Consider the following 24,702-nt stretch of genomic DNA (forward strand, 5'->3'; position numbering starts at 1 on the left):
AGGCGGGATCTCAAGGTGAATGCTACAACTGTGAGAGCATATTTTGGTATCACCATGCAAAGCTTAGGGTTCTGACTAGAGCTGGCAGGGAGGTGTCTTGGGAAAGAAGCAGAGAAGAGGACTGGCTGGGTGTTTCCTTTAGCCCTCACACCTTCACCTTTGGTCTCTGCTGGCAGTTGGGTAGGATTTGGCCTCAGGACACATCAGCTGTCAGATCAACTCAATTGGCCTAATCCAGTATACCAGCAGAGCAGAGAAGAGGCCTCTAGAGTGCAGAAATTCTCAAATTCACAGAGCCAGCAGAACCAGAGAAGCAAATGCATAGCCCACAAGGAGAGAGGAAAAAAGAAAGGAAAAAAATATGAATAAACAACAGAAGGGGAAAAAATTGTGAATGAAAGTTTCTATTCAGAAAAAGAGCAAAGATTTGATGGAAGAAAGGAGGACCAAGAAACATTAAATAAAACCTCAGAATTCCCAGTGAACTGGTCTCAGGCTCCAGAAGAGCTAAAGAAAGAATAAAAAAGAATAAGACTAGTTGAATAAAACTAGAAAAAAAAACCTTAAAAAGCAAAATAGGTCATCTGGAAACAGAGACACATGAACTAAAACAAGAAAATAGTGCTTTGAAAGCCAGAATTGATAAGCTTGAAAATGAGGTAAGAAAAATTAAAAGACAATGGTTTACAAAGAAAAATTGATCAAAAGGAAAAGGAGGATCAAAGTGTCATGGATAAAATTGAGTCTTTAAGAATTAGAATTAAACAATTAGAAGCTAAGGATTTCACAAGGTATCAAGAGTATATAAAAGAAAAGAAAAAATGAAAAAATAGAAGAAAATCTGAAACATCTTATCAAAAAAACCCAACAACACTGACCTGCAAAATAGATCCGGGGGGACAATTTAAAAATCATTGGACTACCCTAAGGCCATGTCCAAAAACAAAATCCTTGACATTATGCTACAGGAAATTATCCAAAAGAACTGCCCTGATATCCTTGAATAAGTGTGTAAAACAGAGACAGAAAGAATCCACAGATCACCTCTGGGATTAAATCCCCAAATGACAACTCCCAGGAATGTTATAGCTAAGTTGAAGAGCTCCCAGATCAATGAGAAAATACTCCAAGCATCTAGAAAGAAACAACTAAGATATCATGGAACTACAATCATGTCACACAGGACCTGGCAACCTCCACATTTTGGATCTGAAGACTTGAAATACGATATTCTGGAAGGTAAGAGAACTGGTTCTACAACCAAGAATCAACTACCCAGCAAAGTTGACTATACTCTTTCAGGAGAAAGTATGGTCATATAATATAATATAATAAAATAGAAGTCTTCCAAGCATTACTGAAGAAAAGACCAGACAGGCAAGTAAGGGGAAAGGAGGAAGGGACTGGCAGGCTAGGCAAAAAATGATCAAGTTACTTAGAGGAATAATGAGATTTTAAACTATGCTGATCTACCTTTTCTATTAATAAACTTTATAAAATATATATCTGGATATGTATATTAATTTAATTATAACAGTTGGCAATCACTAGACTGTTTTTTTTTCTGGATCCTTAAATTTTTCTGAGGGAAATTCTAAGTAGCACTTAGGTAAGCCTAGGAGAATAAATTAAAGTGGTTTTTAGAGCAAGTGCTCATCTGCTTTGATCTGCTTTGCCTGGGACAGGAAAGCCATGGGTTTTTTTTTTTTGTCTTTTTGAGTTCATCACTCTGGATTTGTGAGCAATTCCCTCCCATGTGTTTCCCCACCCCCATTCCTTTATTTTAGTTGAGGGTGGTTTGGTAAAAAGTGGAACCAGGGGTTTTAGAACCCAGACAGGGGAGCGGACACAGACTTCTGCTTCTTCCCAGCCCCTGAACTCTCCCCAGGGCATGATACAGGGCAGGAAGCTGATACAGGCTCCTAGCTGCTTGCTGCCTTTGCTCAGCTCAGCACAGCGCAGCATGTAGGCGTAAGCTCCCCGCGCCCCCTCAACCCATTACAGAAAGCCCTACCTGCACCCACTAAACTAAGCATAGCATGGCCTTTAGGGACTAGGGGAACAGTACATAGGGGTAGCTCCCTAGGAATTGGTGTCAGGCCCAGCCCCCTACCCCTGCAAATTTTGAATCTGGCCGTGAAGGGCTGGGGAAGGGAACTCGTGTGCTTGGTAGTTAAAAGAAACATGTGGCTCTTCCTTCTGGGGGAGGAGAAGAACTAGGCCCTTCTTTCTTCCTTCCCCCAACCTTAAACATTTTTTAGGACTGAGCTAAGAGGAAATATTGGGTTTTTCTTTTTTGGTCTCTCCCTTCCCCCTCTCTCACATTCCTTTCTCTCTGCTTTTTTTTTTTTAAGTAACACCTACCTGCAAGTGTCTTACACTCTACACTCATTTATAGAACCACCTACTGTAACAAATTAAAACTGCAGGAAATTTAAAAGAAAATACCTTCCCTATTGCTGTTACTAATCCAAAATACTGATATTAAATTGAATATAGTTAAATAAAAGGATTATTAATAGTTAAATATTAATAATATTGAGTTAAAAATCAAAACCAAATTTCTAAATTTGAACAAAGCCAAAATTAAATCAAATTAATTAAATGTAATATTAAGGAATACTTTTAGAACACAATAATATTAATAATACTATTGACAACAATAATTATTAATTTTCAATAACTATTACTAGTCACCATCAACTATTATTAATTACTACTAATTATTATTTATAATGGATACTTGTTTATGATTGTTATTATTATTAATAACATAATATAAATACACATTATTAATTATTAATAACAATAATAATTATACTACACATTCATTATTGATACTATTGCTGTGCAACAATTACTCATTTCCTTATATTAGCTTTTTGTTTTAAACCTCCTCTCATTGCCTTCCACAATAACATTGAAGAAATTTGTGTCTTCATTTTTTAAACTTTTCATTGTTTAAACTGACCATTTAGCAATACTCACACTAGCTTATTAGGCAGATTAGGATAGACAGATGAAAAAATATGGGAAATACTGCAACACATCAAGGGAAATCAGGAAATATTCCTCCTGATTCCCCCCTGCATACACTTTTTAATTCTTGGGGCGATCCTAATTTAACTAAGGAGAATTGAATGGCAAAGAAGCTAGAAAGCTTTGTAAGGCATGAATGGAAAAGTCATTTACCTGCCCTAAATATGGCTCTTTTGACTTCAAGCTCTTGAAAGATTTGAAGTTAGCTATTAAAAACAAAGTTTCCAAAGAGTATAAGTACTGGCTCTTATGGGCATATCAAGTTGGTAAATCAACCATGCCCTCTAGTGAGGGCACCATTCTTTCTTTGGTACCAGACCATTCTAGCTTAACTCCTTCAGTGAAATCTAGCAAAAACACACTCTATCATCCCACCTGGCTTATCAGGAGATTTCTCCTCATACTGATCCAAACCAGGACTTGAACCCCTCAGCTCCTCTCCCTATCAGACTTCGCTTATCTCCTACTCCTCCTATCCCCTTTCCTCCCAATCCATCTCTACCCTCCCTTACCATTCCACTACTTATGCCCTCCTTCTTCTAACTACCCAGTGCCCACCCATCTCCCCTATCCCCACCTGTACCATCCCTACTTACCTAATTCTCTTGGCCATATTTTTCCCTACCCTCCTCCTCCTGACCAATCCCACCCACCATACTATGTCTTCTCTGGATCTCATCCATCCTACTCCTCTTCTCCTCCCCAGCCCCATCCCTGGTCCTCTCCACCCCACCTCCAACCTCACCCCCCTCCTCTCCACCCCACCCTTAGCCCCTCCCCCATTCCTCTCCATCACATTCCTAGACCTGTCCCTGATCTTTTTGCCCTGCTTCCCCATCCCCTGACCAACCCCTCCCTCTCCATTCACCCACCCCACCCCTTACCCTGTTAGCCTCACTACAACCCACTCCATTGAACTCCAGAACACAGGTCAAGCAGAAATTACCACAGATGATTCAAATAAAGGCCTTTTCCCTCTAAGAGATGTCTCTACTTATAACAGATGTGGAGAGTTAGTAAACATTAGATATCATACACCTTTTTCTCTACAGAATATTGAGAATTTTAAGAAAAAACACCTTCATATGAATCTGAGCCTATATTGGTAATAAATAATATTGAGAGCATTTTTCGTACATATAACCCCACTGGATTGATGTGAAATATTTGTTCCAGGCCTTGCTAATGGAAAGGGAAAAGAATAAAATTCTTTCTCTAGTTAATCAGGCCCAGGGTAAAGGAACAACTTATTGGCCAACTGAAGATCTCAAATGGGACCCAAATTCAGAAAAAGATTACTTACAACTATGCCAGGCTATAAATGCATTGCCAAAATCTATGAGAGCTTGTTCTGATAGGCCTGGTACATGGACTAAATTTGAAAAATCTTAAGTAAGAAGACAATGAGAACCCCTCCTAATTTATGCATAGGCTTATTGAGCTGGGAGGAAGGTATATAGAATTGGATCTTCATAGGGAAAGAGATATTAGACAAATCAGAATACAATTTGTAAAATAAAATACAGGTGTAAGGTAGTTAGGAATTATTTTATGACTAGCAGTCCAAACTGGCCTACTAATGGACCTTGAAGAGTTGAAAAGAGTGGCAGTTTTGCTTTTGAGGGACATAAGGAAAAGGAGAAGGAGAACACTGATCTAGTGGAAACATTAAGGAAGGAAATAAAGGAATTAACTGCTAAACAGGGAGAGAAGGATAAAGAGAATGCTACTTTATTAGAGACATTGAGGAAGGAAATAAATTAATTAACTGAAACAACTGAAAAGGAAAAGCAGGGGGAGATCATAGTTCCCTTACAAGAATCCACAAAACAACCACTAACATGTTATTTTTGTGGAAAAGTGGGTCACATAATTATGAATTGTAAGAAGAGGAATAAGGAATATAGGAATAGAAGGTTGAGGGATAATGATAATAGGAGGAATAGTTATTTGAATGAGATACATCAAAACTGACACCCAAATATCTGTACTCAGTGTGGGAACTCCCCTCAATATGGGGGACCCCAGAGGTGTAGACAAAGGGATTTAGATGACTGATGGTTCTTGGGAGGGGAAGGAAACTCAAAGAGTCTCGAGATAAATTTTAAGCCTTTTCAGACCTCATTGCCTTATTGATGTTAACTGTTTCAGTTTGTTCCCCTCCCCAGAATGAAGAAGTCTCTGTAACTCAATTCTAAATACAAGATGCATATAATTTGCTGTTAATCACTTCATAAGTTATCAAAATTGGAATATTCTGTTACATTGCCTTTATTTTTGTACCTTCCCTATGATTTTGCTGTAGAAAAATATCATTGTAAAAAGCTCACAAATAGTCTTTTGATCCTTTCTTTGCCTTTGTTAATTGTCACACAGAGATGATGCATAGACTCCATTAAATTAGTTTCAACTTGTATAAAAGTTTTGGAGAATTTATTGTCTAATGATTTCATTGGTTTTAAACTGGTCTTCAGAAATGATTTTCGTATATCTGGGGGCATCCCTACCTCTTACTGGTCATTTGCCTGCCTCTGAGTTGTTTGTAACAAGAGGTGAGGGTCCATTTGTAGCTGAAGTAAAATGCAATGGTATTTTTGTATTTTCTCATCTTTGCATTTACTGATCCTATAATAGATGAGACATTTGAAGTAATTTTCACTTTTAGTCCTCAGCTCCAGGTGAAAATGGTTGGGACACATTGGTGACAGTTCTTTTATACTGTTATAGTGTCATACCAAGATGGAGGGAGGTGGCCAAGTGGCTTAGTTACCCTGTGATGTGTTATAATCTCATCCAACAGGTGGGAATGATTTTTCCTGTGAAGCCTAGTAGCTTCAAAATGGATTCATTATATTTGTAATTCTTAATCAGCAGTGCAGAGGTTTTCTTGGTTTCTCCTACCAAATTTGGAATGATGGTAATAATAGGCTTTGTTAAAAACATTTAAACCAAGGTTGAAAGATTAGTTAAATCTGTAGAACTTGTGACAAATATTCATGAGTTCAAAGGTTTTTTAAATGTCAGATAGCAAGTATACCAAGTCATGTGAATCCTAATGATAGTGGATTCGTTTGTTATTGTCATTAAATGGACTCTTATAATTTTTGGGATTTTGTTACTTCTTAGAATCTGTTTTAGTTGTTGTACTACTATTTTAAAAAGGCTTTTACCTGGTGAAAAAATTATGTACTCTCACACTGTGGATCCTGGCAAAGTTAAGAGGGAATTAGATCTCATTTTTGAATGAGCATCTTTTGTGTTGTGTCTCTGCTGGGCTAACACACTGTCACATAGACTGTGAATTATGAAATTATTATTCATTATTATTTCTTCTTTTTATATTGCAATAGGATATTTGATTTTTTCTCTTTTCCTGTTCTTGATGATACTTTAAGTACATGAAATGAGTATTAATGTTTTTTGACTTGAAGGATAAAGCTTACAGTATAAGTTTACAGTATCTATTATCCCTAGTAACTATGTACACCCCAAAGCTTTAGAGTATGGAAACCTGCCATTTATTGATAAATGTTATGGGATTTTGTTTAATGATTATGTCTGATTCCAGGAAAAGGGAACAAAAGAGCCACTATACAGTGCCAAGTAGCACAAGGTCAAAAAGGACCAAACCAATCCAGGGAGGATTGTTGAACTTCTATGCCAATACAAAAGGACTTGAACCTAGTGTGAGAATTTAGGTTGTGGTGCTTGACATATGTTAAGATGCTGGACTCCTTTGTATCATACTCCATGTACAATATTCTGAGTCAAGTACTTCAGTTTGACTAACTTCCTGGCTCCCCCTATCACTGACAGTGAAGGTAAAATCAGTCCAGGGAATGGTTTTTCTCACTTGCTGCTGAAACCTAGTCCTTTCTTATAGTTTGGCAATTTTCTGTATTTCTGGCTGCAAATGGGTGCTGTATATAAAAAAGTGCTGTATTGCTGCTATTGTGTTGTGGGATATTTTAATATCCCTTTAATTGAATCTTGCCTGTGATTCAAGAACCTGTTACAAGTTTATTTTTTACTCAGAATTTTATACATGGAAGATTTTTATTTTATTTTTTATCATTTCTGTACTTATTATTTTTATGCAGAATTTGATTTTTGTTTTTTATTTTGGGATTTTTTGAGTGGTTTGTTTTTCTTTTGACAATTGTTTCATATACTTCATAACTCAGCCATGTATCCCAGGATGATTCTGGTGTTTGTCAACAACCTCCCCAGGAGGGGTTGTATAAATATCCAAAATCCAAGATTTAAAAATTTTTGGAGAAATTTCAGGAAAAGAAACTTGCCAACATCCCAAATCAAGAAAGTAGATCCTTTTGGAGAAGATGCTATAAAAATGCCTGAAGAAGCACACACTGGTCAAAAGATCCAGAATGAACTTTGGGATATAATGAACTGAATTGAAGGAGGCTGACCCTACTTATTCTGAATGTAAACTCTAATGCTAAAGGGGACTTCCCCCTAATTGGCATTTTGTCTATGCATCTATCAATCAGTTTTTATAATTTTCTTCTCATATTTCCCTCTTATCTCTAACTATTGTAACTTCCTCTTAGAAAATGCAATATTGTATGTACTTTTAGCTAGAAGGTATTTAGAGGTTTAAAATAATTATGTTTAAATGATCCATTGGGGAATCTGGTCACCCAAAGGATCACGGGGGGGGGGGGGGGGGGAGTTGTGTCAGGAAAGTTCATTCCCTCTCCCTCCTGGAGGGTTGACCTGTCCATTCACATTCCCTAAATGCCAGTGCAGCATCTGCAAACATCAATAAAAGAAAGGGGACAGGTTTTTCTAGGTTTTTGAATGAATGTGGCTTTGAATGAATAGCTTTTGAATGAAGACAGGTAAGGAGAAAGGATGAAGGGACTGGAAGGCTAGGCAAAATGTGGTTAGGTTACTTAGAGGAATGATGAGATTTTAAATTATGTTGATCTACTTTTTCTATTAATAAACTTTATAAAATATATATCTGGGTAGGTATATTAATTTAATTATAACAACAGTAGTTAAATTGGGGCAAAATGTATCACATAAAGAACTTGGGGGGGGTGGGGTGGGAAAACAGTACAATGGAAGGGAGGAAGTGGTTGGTGACAAGTAATACTTAAATTGTACTCTCAGTGGAATTGATTCAGGGAGAGAACAGCCAGATTGATTAGAGTATAGAATTTTATCTTATTCTTTAGGAATGTAGAGGGGAAATTAGAAGCAGGGCGGTGGGGAGGGGACAAATATAAGGGAGGGAGAGGCTGAGGAGGGTGTGTCCAAAAGGTGAATGAGAGGGAAGTAAAAAGGAGGGATTTTGGGGGAGCAATATAAGGGAGTGGAAAGGGGGAGACTGATTAAGAGCAAAACAATGGAGGGATGGGAAAGAGTAGAAAAACTAAGGTTAGGATTAAAGAAGGAAGTTAAAATGGAGGGGAAGACACATATAGTAATCATAACTGTGAATGTGAATGGGATAAACTCACTTATAAAATGTAAACAGATAGCAGAGTGGAGCAAACATCAGAATCCTAGCATATGTTGTCTAAAAGAAACACACATGAGGCAGATAGATACACGCAGGGTAAAGGTAAGATACTGGAGCAGAATATATTGGGCTGCAACAAAGACAAAGAAGGCAGTAGTAGCAATCATGATCTCAGACAATGCTAAAGTAAAAATAGACTGGATTAAAAGAGATAAGGAAGGTAATTATATCCTGATAAAAGATTACATAAATAATGAAGAAATATCAGTACTCAACATATTGTAAACCTTAAAATTTCCCAGACCCTACTTTATAAGATTGGATTAAGACCATTCCCCATTTGGGCAGTGAACTCTACTTAAAGCAGGAATGTGAGAATTCTACTTTGCCTACTTGGGTCTGCCCTAGGGAAAGATAAAGTTGTAAACTCTTTTCTGAACAATGAAAAGTACTTAAACCCATACTTTTCTTAAGCTAAGTACCTATAAAGGTCAAGCAAGTTGTGAATTTACAAGGAACAAAGAACTGGAAAACTTAATCAGAGCTTTCCTGGTGTGAATTACTCAAAAATCCACACCTTCTTAGGTGTGGACTAAGAATGGGCGGTCCTTTAGAAACATCTACAGTGATTGGTAGATGTAAGGACTTAGGGGAGGTGACAGAGGAAATTTTGCCCTTAAAAATAAGAGCTCAGGGAAGAGCTGAGAAGTCATTCTGAAACATTCGGATTGGAGAGACTCATTCTGAGGAGACTGATTCTGAAACATTCAGATGGAGGAGGGAGCTGGTGAAAGCAGCTGAGATGCTGCTGGCCTGGTGTCATTAGAAATCCTTACTTAGACAGATCTTATGGTGAGTTATAAAAAACTGACTGATTTCTCTTTTAAGACTCAGGTCTAGGCCATGTTGGCTTGGGGCCCTTCATACTTATTCCTTTCTTACTCTCTCTCTCTTTCTTTGATTACTCATTGTATTGTTAATTAAAATCTTTATAAAACCCAATTGACTTGGGTATTTGAATAATTGGGAATATTTCCCTGGCGACCACCTTATATTTGATTTTAAATCTCACAATATATGCACCAAATGGTATATCTTTCAGACTTTTAAAGGAGAAATAGAAAGAGCTTAAGGAGGAAATAGATAGTAAAATTATGCCAGTGGAAGACCTCAATCTTCCCCTATCAGAACTAGACAGATTCAACTAAAAAATAAATAAAAAAGAAGTAATGGGAGGGAATGAAATGTTAGAAAAATTAGAGCAAATAGATGTCTGGACAAAACTGAATAGGGATAAAAATGAATATGTCTAATCTTCTATAGCACAAGGTACATATACAAAGACTGACCATGTAATAGGGCACAAAAACATAGCAAACAAATTCAGAAAAGCAGAAATAATTACTACAACTTTCTCAGATCATAATGTCATAAAAATCATAATTAATAAGGGTTCATGGCGAGGCAAATTTAAAATTAATTGGAAATTAAATAATCTAATTCTTCAAAACTGGTGGATCAAAGAACACATCAAACCATTACTGATTTCATTGAAGAGAATGACAATGAGTAAATAGAAAATCAAAATTTGTGGGATATAGCCAAAACAGTACTCAGGGGAAAATTTACATGCCTAAGTGCCTATATCAACAAAATAGAAAGGGAGGAGATTAATGAATTGAGTATGCAACTTAAAAAAACTAGAAAAAGAACAAGTTAAAAACCCCAGATATAAACTAAATTGGAAATCCTAAAAATTAAAGGAGAAAATAATCAAATTGAAAGTAAAAGAGCTATTGAACTAATAAATAAGACTGGGAGCTGGTACTTTAATAAAACAAATTAAATACATAATGTATTGTTAACCTAATTAAAAAAAAGAAGAAAATCAAATTAACAGTATCAAAAATGAAAAGGGTGATATCATATCCAAGGAAGAGGAATTTAGGACAATTACTAAGAACTATTTTGCCCAATTATATCACAAGAAATATGACAATTTTGGTGAAATGGATGAATATTTACAAAAAAGATAAATTGTCCAGATTAATAATGAAGGAAATAGAATATTTAAATAATCTCATACCAGAAAAATAAATTGAAAAAGCCATTAAGGAACTCCCAAAGAAAAAATGTCCAGGGCCCAGATGGATTAACAAATGAATTCTATCAAACATTAAAAAAAAAAAAACGAATTCCAATACTATTCAAACTATTTGACAAAATAAACAAAGAAGGAGTCTTACCAAATTCTTTTTATGATACAATTACAATACTGATTCCCAATCCAGGAAGACCAAAAACACTTTCTACCCCACATACCCCTTTCCTTGTTCCATTTCAACTTCTCTGTAGGGTAAGATAGAATTCTATACTCCAATAGAACTAGCTCTTCTTCCCTCTCAGAACTGATTCCACTAAGAGTAAGGTTTAACTTTGCCTATTATCATTCTCTTTATCCCCTTTTAAAAATAGTTTTATTCCTTGCCCCCACCCCCATGTGCCTCTTTATATAACATATCCTATTATGTGGTATAATACATTCTATTTTACTTCTTCCTTCAAGTTTCTCTTGGTATCATCCTCTTTTTTGTCCCCCCCATTTTTTCTACATATCATCTGAAACATCTTAATATCACAACCTCTGCCTGTGAATATTTCTTCTATCTACTATGAAAATGAAAACAATTTTTAGGAGTAACATATAGGAATATAATAAATTTGACTTTATTGAAGCCCTTGATCCCCATCCCCCCTTCTAGTTTTACCTTTTTATGGTTCTCTCGGATTTTGTGTTTGGACATTGAATTTTCCATTTAGTTCTGGTCTTTTCTTTAGGAATGCTTGGAAATCATCTATTTTATTAAATGACAATATTTTCCCCTGAAAGTATATAGTCAGTTTTGATGGGTAGGCAATTCTTGATTGTAGACCCAATTCTCTTTGCCTTTCTGAATATCATATTCTAAGCCTTGTGGCCCTTTAGTATGGAAACAGCAAGATCCTGTGTAATATTGCCTGGGGTTCCTTGATATCTGAATTATCTCTTTCTGGCTACCTGCAGTATTTTCTCCTTGGCTTGGAAACTCTTGATTTGGCTACAACATTTCTGGGGGTTTTCTTATGGGGATTTAATGTAGAGGGTGATCTTTGGATTCTTTCAACATCTATTTTGCCCTCTTCAAGAATATAAGGGCAGTTTTCTCAGATAATTTCTTGTAATATGATGTGTAGTGTAAGGAATTAAAATTAAAGTTTTGACTTAACTGTACGAAAATTATAAATAATATAGTGGTTGCTGATTTAAAATATTATAGCTCAAATCAAAATGACTTTCAATAATTTTTATTTACAAAATAGATAGAGAGAATGAAAGTAGAAAAATACAAAAAGAGGGTAGAGAAGATGTCTACCCTATCAAACTAAATATTGCTCTGGTGCTTGGCACAGCCTGGCAAGGCTTGTTAACCTATGACCAGAGAACCCATAGTTCCACTCACATGGTCTCCTCCAAGAAGAGAAGGCCTCTCAGAAACGAATCTCTCCAGATACCAGGAAAGGAAGGCCAGCTACTCACTCACCAAAGAGGTAGTCCAAGTCCCAAGTTACCTTCAAAAGGCAGATTGTTGTCAAAGTTGTCAAAGACAACTACCGAAGACTATCTCCACAAGACTGCTTGCAGAATACTCCCTCTAGCTGAAGAAGTTCAGGATTTTATAGTGATTTCCCATCCCTTCTTCTCTTAAAAGGGGATAATCACAACTTCAGAATTGTCTAGCACTGCCCAGGGGATCAGTGTCTGTGGGATCCATTTTTTCACCTCTGAAGGTGTTAACTCTTATCATAGGCCTCTCAAGGTGTCAACCTTTTATCATAGGCTTCTGCAGGTATCAACTTTTATCATAGGATTCAAAAGTTTCTGATTGATGGAGTTATCATTCACTTTAGCAAATGACTTGCAAATACTCTTACTTAGTGTTAAGTAGGGGTGCTTTGAGTTCTGGAGCTATCAGACATTTTAGCAAGTGACTTGTGAATTCTCTTACTTGATGGCTAACAAAGTGTTAACTCAAAATAGACAAAGAGAAAAAAGAATTCCCTTTCACACTAGGCTTTTTTTTTTTTTGGTCATGACTTTCAGGTAGCCCAACAATTCTCAAATTGCCTCTCCTGGATCTGTTTTCCAGGTCAGTTGTCTTTTCAATGAGATATTTCATATTTCCTTCTATTTTTTCATTCTTTTGAGTTTGTTTTTATTAATTATTGCTGACTCATAAGATCATTAGCTTCTACTTGTTCAATTCTAGTCTTTAAAGATGATTTTCAGCCATGATCTTTTGAGTTTCCTTTACAGTTTGATCTATCCTGCTTTTCATGGCTTCTAGCAAATCAATTCTGGTCTCCAATTTGCTTATTACTTTGTTTGATTTTTATGCCTCTTTTTCCATATGGGCAATTTTGTCTTTTAAAACTGTTATTTTCTTTTTGTATTACTTTTATTGCTTTTTTACCACTTTTCTTCCCATTTTTCTTCTATCTTTCTTAGTCCTTGAACTCCATTTTAAGTTCCTCAAGAGCTTGTGACTAATTTCCCCCCCCCTTTTTTTGGTGAAAGTTTGGATGTTTTTTTGTTTGTGTGTTTTTCACTCTTTGTTGTTGCTTCTATAGTTTGCTTTTTTTCTCTATAGAAATTATCCAGGGTCAAGAGCTTTTTTTTTTTTTACTGTTTCTTATTCCTTTTGTCACTAGTAGATCAGTTGGTTGGCATTGCTTTCTTAGCTTCTATCTCTCAGGGCTTTGCCTTTGTAGTCTATTCCCTTCCCTGTCAGAAGTCTGAGTGAGGGCAGGTAGGTTTATGATATTCTTTGTATAGTAAGCTTTAAAGTGTTTTTCACTGAGGCTATCGTTCCAACCTCGGCTGCCTTGCCTGTGAACACCTGTGTTTCTGTCCAAGGTCCACATTCTTCAGCCTCTAATCTCACTGCCAAGGCCTTGCACTGCCCGTAGGGGTATGTTCATGATCCTTTTAGCCATCACTCAAGAATTTAGAGATTTTCCTGGCTGTCACTCTTAACTCTGGCATGGAGGGTGGTGTGAGGGAGGGGTTATCAGTTTGTGCTTTGATTAGTTCAGTTTTCCCCCCTTATAGGGTAGGAATCCTCACTCATTGCCTTTCTTTAATACTGCATCCAGTGGGAGAACACCTTTACTGGTCTGGTTTTGATTTCTGTCCTTTTGAGACACTTTGTAATAAGTAGTTGAAAGGAGATTCAAAAAGCTCCTGCTACTAAGTAACCATCTTGGCTTTGCCCAGGAAGACCAAAAACAGAGAAAGAAAACTACAGACCAATCTCCCTAATAAATATAGATCCAAAAATCTTAAATAAAATACTAGCAAAGAGACTACAGCAAGTTTTCACAAGTATTATAGATTATGATCAGGTGGGATTTATACCAGGAATGCAGGGCTGATTTAATATTAGGAAAACCATTGACATAATTGGCAATATTAACAACCAAACTAACAAAAATCACATGCTAATCTCAATAAACACAGAAAAAGCCTTTGACAAAATACAATACCCATTTCTATTGAAAACACTGGAAACTTTAGGAATAGAAGGGCCTTTCCTCAAAATAATAAGCACTATATATTTAAAACTATTAGTAAGTATTATTTGCAATGGGGACAAGTTAGAAGCCTTTTCATTAAGATAAGCAATGAAGCAGAGATGCCCATTATCACATTTTTTAATTTAATATTGTACTAGAAATGCTAGTGGTAGCAATTAGAGAAGAAAATGAAATTGAAAGGATTAAAACAGGCAATGAGGAGACTAAGCTATCACTTTGCAGATGATATGATGGTCTACTTAAAGAATCTTAGAGAATCAACTAAAAAGCTAGTGGAAATAATCAACAACTTTAGCAAAGTTTCAGGGTACAAAATAAACCCACATAAACCATCAGCATTTTTATACATTTCCAACAAAACTCAGAATCAAGAGTTAGAAATAGAGGCTCCATTTAAAACCACTCTAGACAATATAAAATATTTGCAAAGCTATTTTCCAACACAAACACAGGAATTATATGAAAACAGCTACAAAACACTTTACACACAATTAAAACCAAATCTAAATAATTGGAAAAACATTAATTGCTCATGGGTAGGATAAGCTAACACAATACTCAAGTATTTTCTTTACTCAAATTACTCAAAATAATTTTGTTATTCAGTGCCATATCTATCAAACTATCAAACTTATTTTTAGAATTAGAAAAAAGCTGTAACAACTCTCATCTTGAAGAAAAAGAGGTCAAGAATATAAAGGGAATGACTGAAAAAAATATGAAGGATGGTGGCCTAGCAGTACCAGACCTTAAGCTGTACTATAAAACAGTGGTCATCAAAACAGTATGGTCCTGGCTAAGAGACAGAAGGGTAGATCAGTGGAAAAGACTAGGTATTAATGACCAAAGCAAGTTTAGTGTTCTATAAACCCAAAGATCCCAGCTTTTGAGGTAAGAACTCCCTATTTGACAAAAAGTGCTGGGAAAATTGGAAAACAGTATGGGAAGAATTAGGTTTAGATCAACATCTCATGCCCTATACCAAGATAAATTCAAAATGGGTAAATGAATTCAATATAAAAAGTGAAATCATAAATAAATTAGGTGAACATAGAATAGTATATCTGTCAGACCTTTGGGAAAGAAAGGAAATAAGATTAAGCAAGAGATATAGAACATTACAAAATGTAAAATGAATGATTTTAATTATAATAAAAAGATTTTGTACAAACAAATCCAATGCAATGAAAATTAGAATGAAAGCAACAAAGTGGGGGAAAAGTTTTTATAATGAAACTCTCTGACAAAGGCCTAATTTCCCCAATATATAAGGAATTAATTCAAATAATAATAAAAAAAAAACATGCCATTCCCCAATTGACAATGGTCAAAGGACATGAATAGGCAGTTTTTGCATGAAGAAATCAAAACTATCAATAAGCACATGAAAACATGTTCTAAATCCTCCTGATTACAGAAGTGCAAACCAAAATGACTCTGATGTATCACCTCACATCTAGCAGATTGGCCAATATGACAGGAATTAGGTGGAGGAGCTCACAAACCACTTAGTGAATTCACTCCCTACCTGGTGCTAGGTGAGAAGCCAGAAAGATACTGGGAGAGCTCTACCCTTTTTTTTTTTTCTAACTCCAGAGACTTTTTTTCTAACAGCCAGAGACTTGTGAATTCTTTTAAGAGTTCACACACTCAGAAATGTGTGGTTCCAAAGGTGTGAATCCTAGGAGGAGAGGATGAGAGATATAAGAATTTTGGAAACTGTGATTGGTCCCTGTGAAGAGGGTAGGGGATAGGAAACCACCACAAAAGTCACAAAAATCCTTAGGCTAGAAGTCTGGTGAAGTTGAATCTTGTCAAGAGTGTCTCCTGGAGATAGTCTACGAGGAATGTTATTGGAGACTGCAGCATGGATCCTGACTTCAACTTAGACACTTACTCTTGGACTACTTGGTTGGGTGAGTGAAAAGGCTGACTCCCTTCTTAGTTTCCTATGAGACTAGCTTCAATCTTGGAGGAGGCCACGTGATTACTTACTACCAGTCCTCCTGGTTGAAGACTAGTATAGGTATTTTCTCTCACCTTTTCCACATTTCTCTACTTTATTGTTTCCCCTCTATTTTGGTAAATAAACAGTATCCAACATTAAATTTAACCATTACAAAGGAAAATAATAAAATTTGGAGGTGACGTAGCAAAATTAGGACAGTAATACATTGATGGTAGAATTGTGAATTGATCTAACTGTTCTGGAAGGCAATTTGGAACTATGCCCAAGGGGCTTTAAAAGAATGCTTGCCCTTTGATCCAGCAAGATCACTACTAGGTTTATACCCCAAAGAGATAATAAGGAAAAAGACTTGTATAAAAATATTCATAGCTGCACTTTTTGTGGTGGCAAAAAATTGGAAAATGAGCGAGAGTCCATCTATTGGGGAATGGTTGAAAAAATTGTGGTTTTTTTTGATGGTGATGGAACACTATTTTGCTGAAAGGAATGATAAACTGGAGGAATTCCATGTGAATTGGAATGACCTCCAGGAAATGATGCAGAGAGAAAGGAGCAGAACCAGGAGAACATTGTGTACACAGACTGATACACTATGGCACAATTGGATGTAACCGCAATGCAATGACCCAGGCAATCCAGAGGAACTTATGAGAAAAACACTATCCATACCCAGAGAAAGAACTGTGGGAGCAGAAGCACAGAAGAAAAAGTATGATTGATCATGTGGTTCAATGGGAATATTATGGGTTTTAGCTTTGAGAGATCACTCTATTTCAAGTATGAATAATATGGAAAAAGGTTTTTTAAAATGATATATGGGCAACCTAGTGGAATTGCTTGTCAGCTCTGGGAGTGGGGAGGGAAGAAAGGAGAGAAAATGCATGAATAATGTAACCATGATAAAATATTTTAAATAAATGAATTTTATAAAAAATTTTTTAAATGAAGATGATAATTGGAATAATTTTATCCACACAGATCTGCCTTTTGGGCCTTCCCTATCCCACTCTTCTTTATAGTCTCTCCATAAATTCTTCCAATAGTATCTTAAAACAATCTGTTTTTGTAGGTAGAGATTTTGGGGCAGGTCACTCTGTATGTGTGTGTGTGTGCGTGTGTGTGTGTGTATGTGTGTGTGTTTAATATCCAGCCTGGTCTAGTATCTTTTCTGTCTTGTTGACTTTAATTAGTGTCATGGTCATATGGTCATTTGTTTTTTATTCCAACTATTGGGATAATTGACTTCATCTGTCACTCTATTTCCTTTGTATGAAGCCTGGCCTTCATGTTTATACTCAACATACTAATAATGGGTTGTATTATTATTACCAAGCTCTGGAGCAGGGATTGAGTCATACGATGGAAATGGAAGATTCATTTTTATCTTCAGGAAGGAACTTTGCAATTTTGCTTAGCTAACACAAGCAGATGAAAAACATTTAAGGTCTTCATTTCACTCTCTCTCTCTCTCTTTACACACACACACACACACACACACACACACACTCACACACACACTCACACACACACACACACACACACATATATATATATATAATTTGTATTAGGCACTGTGCTCATCAATTAAATATTCTCATTTCATACAAAAGCCATGTGAGGTAGGTTCATTTTACAATACAGGAAACTGAGACTGAAAATAGTTAAGTTACTTGTCAAGGGTCATATAGTAAATAAGTATCTCTGAGGCTAGAGTTAAACTGATGACTTCTTGAATCAAGGTCCAATTTTCTATACACTTGCATCATACAGCTGTCCTAGGGCCACTCAGACAACAGAGATGCTGAGTAAGAGACAGAGAGTGCCCCTGCCCTCCAACTGAGAGAATCTTTGGGGAGGAGGGTGAAAGAGAGAGAAGAAGCCTTAGATGTCAGAGTAATTCTTCCAAGGGACAGGAACGAGTAAGCCATATATGAGGGAAACAGCAGGTGGATTAGTTATAAAACAAGAGAGATGCTAAACTGGAGTAAGAGAAAATGACATTCTGGGCAAAAGATGGTAATAGCTGTTATTTTGTTGTACTTCAAGATTTGTGCAGAAAAGCAAAGTGTCTAACCTATGCTAATAGAGGGAAATAGAGGTAGGGTCTCAACTCATGGCTTCCTAAAGCCAAATTCAACCCTCACTACTCTCCACCATGGTGACTGCCTTGTTAGCCAGTTGACTGTCCTCACTAAATCCTCATTTACACAGTGGCCCCCAGACTTTGATGTATAGTCTAGCAGTCTCAAACAACTACCATATATCTTTTTTAAAATGTTTTTACCTTTTTAGGAAAAGTGGCTGGTGAACTTTTCTTTGATGGTTCAATATTTTACAATCCCTTGGCCAGTTTGATGGTGGGTGTGCTGGTGACTGTTTTGGTGCAAAGTTCTAACATATCCATATCCATCATTATCAGCATTGTATCCTCTTCAGGTGAGTCAGTCCTGACAAATAAACAAACACACATACACAGAGCCATGTTAATTAGGCAAGCCTGTATCCATTCAAAGAGTTTCATTCAAATTTTATAATCATGTAATTATTTGCAATGTGCCCTGGCCTTTAAGCTTGATCTTCTTGTTTTTTCATCCTTCTGTCAGGCTGAATCTCTTCCTTTGATGTTATCTATTCTCCCTATTCTTGTGGTAGAGTCAGAAAATTAAGCTCTAGCTGACAGAGTTGGGTTGCTTATTCTTGGGTGAAATTTTCAATGCTTATTGCTTTGGATGATCTTCTTTGGAAGAGTGGAGTAAGTACTTCTTTCCATTTTCCCTCTCTAATATTTAACCCATCTGAGTCTGAATAAGTGTCTTTGATGTAGCTACAGTTTGAGTGGATTTCTTTTTCTATTAAATATAATTCAGACCAGATTCTTTTGTATTAGTGTTTTGTTTTTAAAATGAGCTTGAATAGAAATAGATCTCTCCAGATCCCAGGACTGGGTTCTACACCCCTTTTTTGGTTGATATATGTCAGTTTGGCATTTAGTGCAGGGGACACATGTGGAGTCAGGAGGTAAGTTTCCCTATAGTGTGGCTGTGGAGGAGAGAGGAGGATGAAGCACTTCCATGGAAGACAGAGGTTAATAAGTCAATAAAGGGTAAAGAGGTAAGCATGGGATTGGGGTGTTACTATAGCCAACATTGTCCATATTCTTCAACATTGCTGCCAGTGATCTCTAGTTTTCTGGCTTTGGCAAAACCCCCAGTTCCCTTAATCTAGTTATAATTCTGGGCACTTAATCTTAGAAAGAAGAGAGTTTAAGTCTTCTTCCAGTGAATTTCTACCACTTTTCTACTTTATTTACCTTTTTCCTTTGACAGTGTTGACAGTAGAGAAAGCAATTCCCATGATCATGGGAGCCAATATTGGGACTTCAGTTACCAGTACAATTGTGACCCTCATACAGGCTGGAGACAGGGATGAATTTGGAAGGTAGGAAGTTTTGTTTCACTTATTTACAAGTCATTGTTTTCCCTATAACTACAATAACTACTTCTGATAAACAAAGTTGACAGTTTTCACTCATTTCCAGAAATACCTCCATGTTTTTTTCTATAGACTTGTATATTGTAATTTACAATGCAGATTTGTGAGATAGGCATATTCACTGAGCAGTTTAAATAACTCAGTTATTTACTTTTTTGTGACAAAAATTCTTACAAAAAATAGAGATAATTATAAGTTGGCAGTGATTTCATTTTTGGTATGATATATTCCCTTTTACATTTTGTTCTTTTAGGCTCATAAAAAGAAAAACACATATTTTAGGGAAATGTTCTAGAAATAGGTAACAAGTCATGTTGGAGAAGAATGGCTATGCTGAATAACAGACTAAGGGAATGTTTGTCTTCCTTGTGAAGGGAATATCACCCACATTTCCCCTCCCCCTAAATTGATGGTCTTCAAGTTTTACTAGCTCCAATAAGGATCAGAGCTAACCAGACTATGAAAATTTGGAGTTCTGGTAGCTCTACCTATTGTGCTACATGACTGCTCCAAGAGGCATATTTTTTTTTGACTTTTTAAACATTATTTTATTTGGTTATTTACAAACATTATTCATTGGAAACAATGATCATTATCTTTTCCTCCCCCCGCACCCCTCCCACCACTTCTCCCATAGCCGGCGCACAATTCCACTGGGTTTCACATATGTTCTTGGTTCGAACCCATTTCCATGTTGTTGGTATTTGCACTAGAGTGTTCATTTAGAGTCTCTCCTCAGTCATTTCCTCTCAGCCCCTGTAGTCAAGCAGTTGCTTTTCATCGGTTTTTACTCCCACAGTTTATCCTCTGCTTGTGGATAGTGTTTTTTGGATCCCTGCAGATTGTTCAGGGATATTGCATTGTCCCTAGTGGAGGAGTCCATTACCTTCGATTGTACCACAATGTATCAGTCTCTGTGTACAATGTTTTCCTGGTTCTGCTCCTTTCGCTCTGCATCACTTCCTGGAGGTTGTTCCAGTCTCCATGGAATTCCTCCACTTTATTATTCCTTTTAGCACAATAGTATTCCATCACCAACATATACCACAATTTGTTCAGCCATTCCCCAATTGAAGGGCATCCCCTCATTTTCCAATTTTTGGCCACCACAAAGAGCGCAGCTATGAATATTCTTGTACAAGTCTTTTTCCTTATTAACTCTTTGGGGTACAAACCCATCAGTGCTATGTCTGGATCAAAGGGCAGAGTCTTTTATCGCCCTTTGGGCATAGTTCCAAATTGCCCTCCAGAATGGTTGGATCAGTTCACAACTCCACCAGCAATGAATTAGTGTCCCTACTTTGCCACATCCCCTCCAGCATTCATTACTTTCCATAGCTGTCATGTTAGCCAATCTGCTAGGTGTGAGGTGATACCTCAGAGTTGTTTTGATTTGCATCTCTCGTATTATAAGAGATGTAGAGCACTTTTTCATGTGCTTATTAATAGTTTTGATTTCTTTGGCTGAGAACTGCCTGTTGATGTCCCTTGCCCATTTATCAATTGGAGAATGGCTTGATTTTTTGTACAATTGATTTAGCTCTTTGTAAATCTGAGTAATTAAACCTTTGTCAGAGGTTTTTATGAAGATTGCTTCCCAATTTGTTGCTTTCCTTCTGATTTTAGTTATATTGGTTTTGTTTGTACAAAAGCTTTTTAATTTGATGTAGTCGAAATTATTTATTTTACATTTTGTGACTCTTTCTATGTCTTGCTTGGTTTTAAAGTCTTTCCCTTCCCAAAGGTCTGACATGTATAGTATTCTGTGTTTACCTAATTTACTTATAGTTTCCTTCTTTATGTTCATGTCAGTCACCCATTTTGAATTTATCTTGGTGTAGGGTGTGAGGTGTTGATCTAATCCTAATCTCTCCCACACTGTCTTCCAGTTTTCCCAGCAGTTTTTATCGAATAGTGGATTTTTGACCCAAAAGCTGGGATCTTTGGGTTTATCATATATTGTCTTGCTGAGGTCACTTGCACCAAGTCTATTCCACTGATCCTCCTTTCTGTCTCTTAGCCAGTACCAAATTGTTTTGATGACTGCTGCTTTGTAATAGAGTTTGAGATCTGGGACTGCAAGGCCCCCTTCCTTTGTATTTTTTTTTCATTATTTCCCTAGATATCCTTGATCCTTTGTTATTCCAAATGAACTTTGTTATGTTTTTTTCTAAATCAGTAAAGAAATTTTTTGGAAGTTCCATGGAGTTTTTTTATTTGCATTTCCAATTGATTGATTTCTGCTCTCCCTAGTTTGTTAATATATGCACTCAGGGATATGAATTTACCTCTGATTATTGCTTTGGCTGGATCCCAAAAGGTTTGAATGGATGTCTCACCATTGTCATTTTCCTTGATGAAATTATTAATTGTTTCTGTGATTTCTTCTCTAACTAAACGATTTTGGAGTATCATATTGTTTAATTTCCAATTAATTTTTGATTTGGTTTTCCACATATCGTCACTGATCATTATTTTTATTGCCTTGTGATCTGAAAAGGCTGCATTTATTATTTCTGCTTTTCTGCATTTGTATGCCATGTTTCTGTGACTTAGTGTATGGTCAATCTTTGTGAATGTGCCATGTGGTGCTGAGAAGAAGGTGTATTCCTCTTTGTCCCTATTTATTTTTCTCCATATGTCTATTAACTCTATTTTTTCTAAGATTCCATTCACTTCTTTTACTTCTTTCTTATTTATTTTTTGATTTGATTTATCTAAATTTGATAGCGGTTGGTTCAGATCTCCCATTAGTATAGTTTTACTATCTATTTCTTCCTTCAATTCTCCTAGTTTTTCCATTAGAAATTTGGGTGCTATACCATTTGGTGCCTACATGTTGATTAGTGATATTTCCTCATTATCTAAAGTCTCTTTTAACAAAATATAATTACCTTCCCTATCCCTTTTAATCTGGTCTATTTTTTCTTTGGCTTTATAAGATATCATGATTGCAACTCCTGACTTCTTTCTATCAGCTGAGGCCCAGAAGGTCTTATTCCATCCTTTAATTCTGACCTTGTGGGTGTCTACCCACCTCATGTGTGTTTCCTGAAGACATCATATGGTACGGTTTTGGATTCTAACCCATTCTGTGATTCGTCTATGTTTTATGGGTGAGTTCATCCCATTCACATTCAAAGTTATGACTGTCACTTGTGAATTCTCTGGCATTTTGATTTAATCCAGTGATTTACTTTAAATCAGTCCCCCTTGTCCCCTCCCTTGATATGTTTCCCTTTCTAGTCCCTCCCTTTTTGTTCCCTCCCCCTGACCCCTCTTCTTCCCTCCCTTTTGTTTTCCCTTTCCTCCCTCCTCCCCTTGGTTTTCCCTTCTCCCTACCTTTGTTGGGTAAGATAGAATTCAAGATCCCAATGGATCTGGATGTTTTTCCCTCTCAGAGTTGATTTCCCTGAGAGTAAGGTTTAAGTAAAAACTCTCTTCTTCTCCTTCTTATAGGAGTTTTCTTCACCTCCCCTTCCCGTGTGAATCTTTGTGTGAGAAAGATTATTCTATTTGATTTTTCTTTTCCCCCTATGTACACATTACATTTTCTACATATTAATATATATAGATTGATATAAATGTAATTCTTATAGAAGAGAGTTTGAATAAATGAAAAGATAGCAATTTTCTCCTTTTCCCTTTCCATCATATTTACCTTTTCAGGTATTCCATTCTCTTTGTTTTTCAATATCAAACTTTCCACAGAGCTCTGGTCTTTTCTTTGCAAAAAGTTGGAAATCTTCTATTTTATTGAATGCCCATACTTTCCCTTGGAAGTATATAGTCAGTTTTGCTGGATAGCTGATTCTTGGTTGAAGACCCAGCTCTCTTGCCTTTCTGAAAATCATGTTCCATGCCTTACGGTCATTCAGAGTGGAACTTTCAAGGTCTTGTATGACCCTGATTGGCATTCCTTTATATCTAAATGGTCTTTTTCTGGCTTCTTGTAGTATTTTTTTCTTTTGCTTGAAAGCTTTGGAATTTGGCAATTACATTCCTGGTAGTTGTCCTTTGGGAATTTAGTGTAGAGGGTGTTCTGTGAGCTCTTTCAGTGGCTGTATTGCCCCCTTGTTCTAGAATCTCTGGGCAATTTTCTTTGATTATATCTTGTATTACGATGTTGAGTTTGCTGTTTATTTCTGGATTTTCTGGTAGTCCAATTATTCTTAAATTATCTCTTCTTCCTCTATTTTCCAAGTCTGTCTCCTTGTCAGTGAGATATTTTATGTTCTCTTCTAATTTCTTGATCTTTTGGCTTTGCTTTATTGATTCTTGCTCTTTTACTTGCTCGTTGTCTTCCAGTGTCCTAATTCTGACCTTTAAAGCCTGGTTTTCCTTTTCAGTTTGGTCAAACAGGTTTTGTAGTTGTGTGAAATTCTTTTGCATTAATTCCCACTTTTCCTGCCAGAAGGCTTCCATCTTTTTGATCATTTTCAATTCAAATTCTTCAAAAGTTTGTGGAGCGTTTCCATTTCCTTTGGAAGGTTTCGGTGCATTTGCTTGTGTTTCCTCTTCTATCTCCTCTGTATTTTGTATTTTTGCTCCATAGAATGTGTCCAAAGTTGCCCCCTTCTTGTTTTTCATGTTGTTTTGAGGCTTTTTTGCTTCTGTGCTGTTTGCCATCTCTATCTGAGTGAGGGGGGCTGGCTCTTCTGTTATCTGACTGGTGTTCAGTGGCTTTAGCCCTAGGCAAATTGTCTGTCTTCCCCAGGAAGCCTGGAATTGCTGGTGTTTTGGTGTTTAGGTGTTACTACCCTCCTCAGTTCCCTCCAATGCTTCTCTGTTGCCTTACTTCTATGCTCTGCGCCTGGCTTGACACTCTCAGATGTATTTCGATGCCTTTGCTGGCCAGAGGAGCCTGCACTCTGAGGGGGAGGACCCGTGGCTTCCAGGAGCCCTGAGGGCTGCTGATAGGATTAACCTCAGACTGAGTATACCCTGAGGCAGGGACCTTTGGTGAGACTCAGATGGAAGGATCTGGCCAGGGGGCTACAGGCTCCTCCTGTCTCTCTCTGTTTCCCTGCTGTCTGGGTGCCCCCACGACTGGCTCAGGTTGTTTCCAGGATGCGGC

At 36.8% G+C, this 24,702-nt stretch overlaps 1 protein-coding gene across 2 annotated transcripts in view; it reads left to right on the plus strand.

Annotated features, from left to right (window-relative positions):
- The window catches only part of LOC100012635 (sodium-dependent phosphate transport protein 2B-like), a 71,755-nt gene that overhangs the window by 18,894 nt on the left and 28,159 nt on the right, over positions 1-24,702 (plus strand). Inside the window, exons 1-3 of one of the 2 annotated variants that reach the window (XM_007496646.3) lie at positions 8,310-18,569; positions 18,737-18,885; positions 19,460-19,571. In XM_007496646.3, the coding sequence (XP_007496708.1) occupies position 18,885; positions 19,460-19,571 (113 nt within the window). In that variant the 5' untranslated portion in view covers positions 8,310-18,569; positions 18,737-18,884. Of the gene's footprint in view, positions 1-8,309; positions 18,570-18,736; positions 18,886-19,459; positions 19,572-24,702 lie in introns of those variants that run through there. The other variant, XM_007496644.3, reaches the window with a different exon arrangement.

Source organism: Monodelphis domestica, chromosome 6 (assembly GCF_027887165.1).
Source record: "Monodelphis domestica isolate mMonDom1 chromosome 6, mMonDom1.pri, whole genome shotgun sequence".
NCBI classification, from domain to species: Eukaryota; Metazoa; Chordata; class Mammalia; order Didelphimorphia; family Didelphidae; genus Monodelphis; species Monodelphis domestica.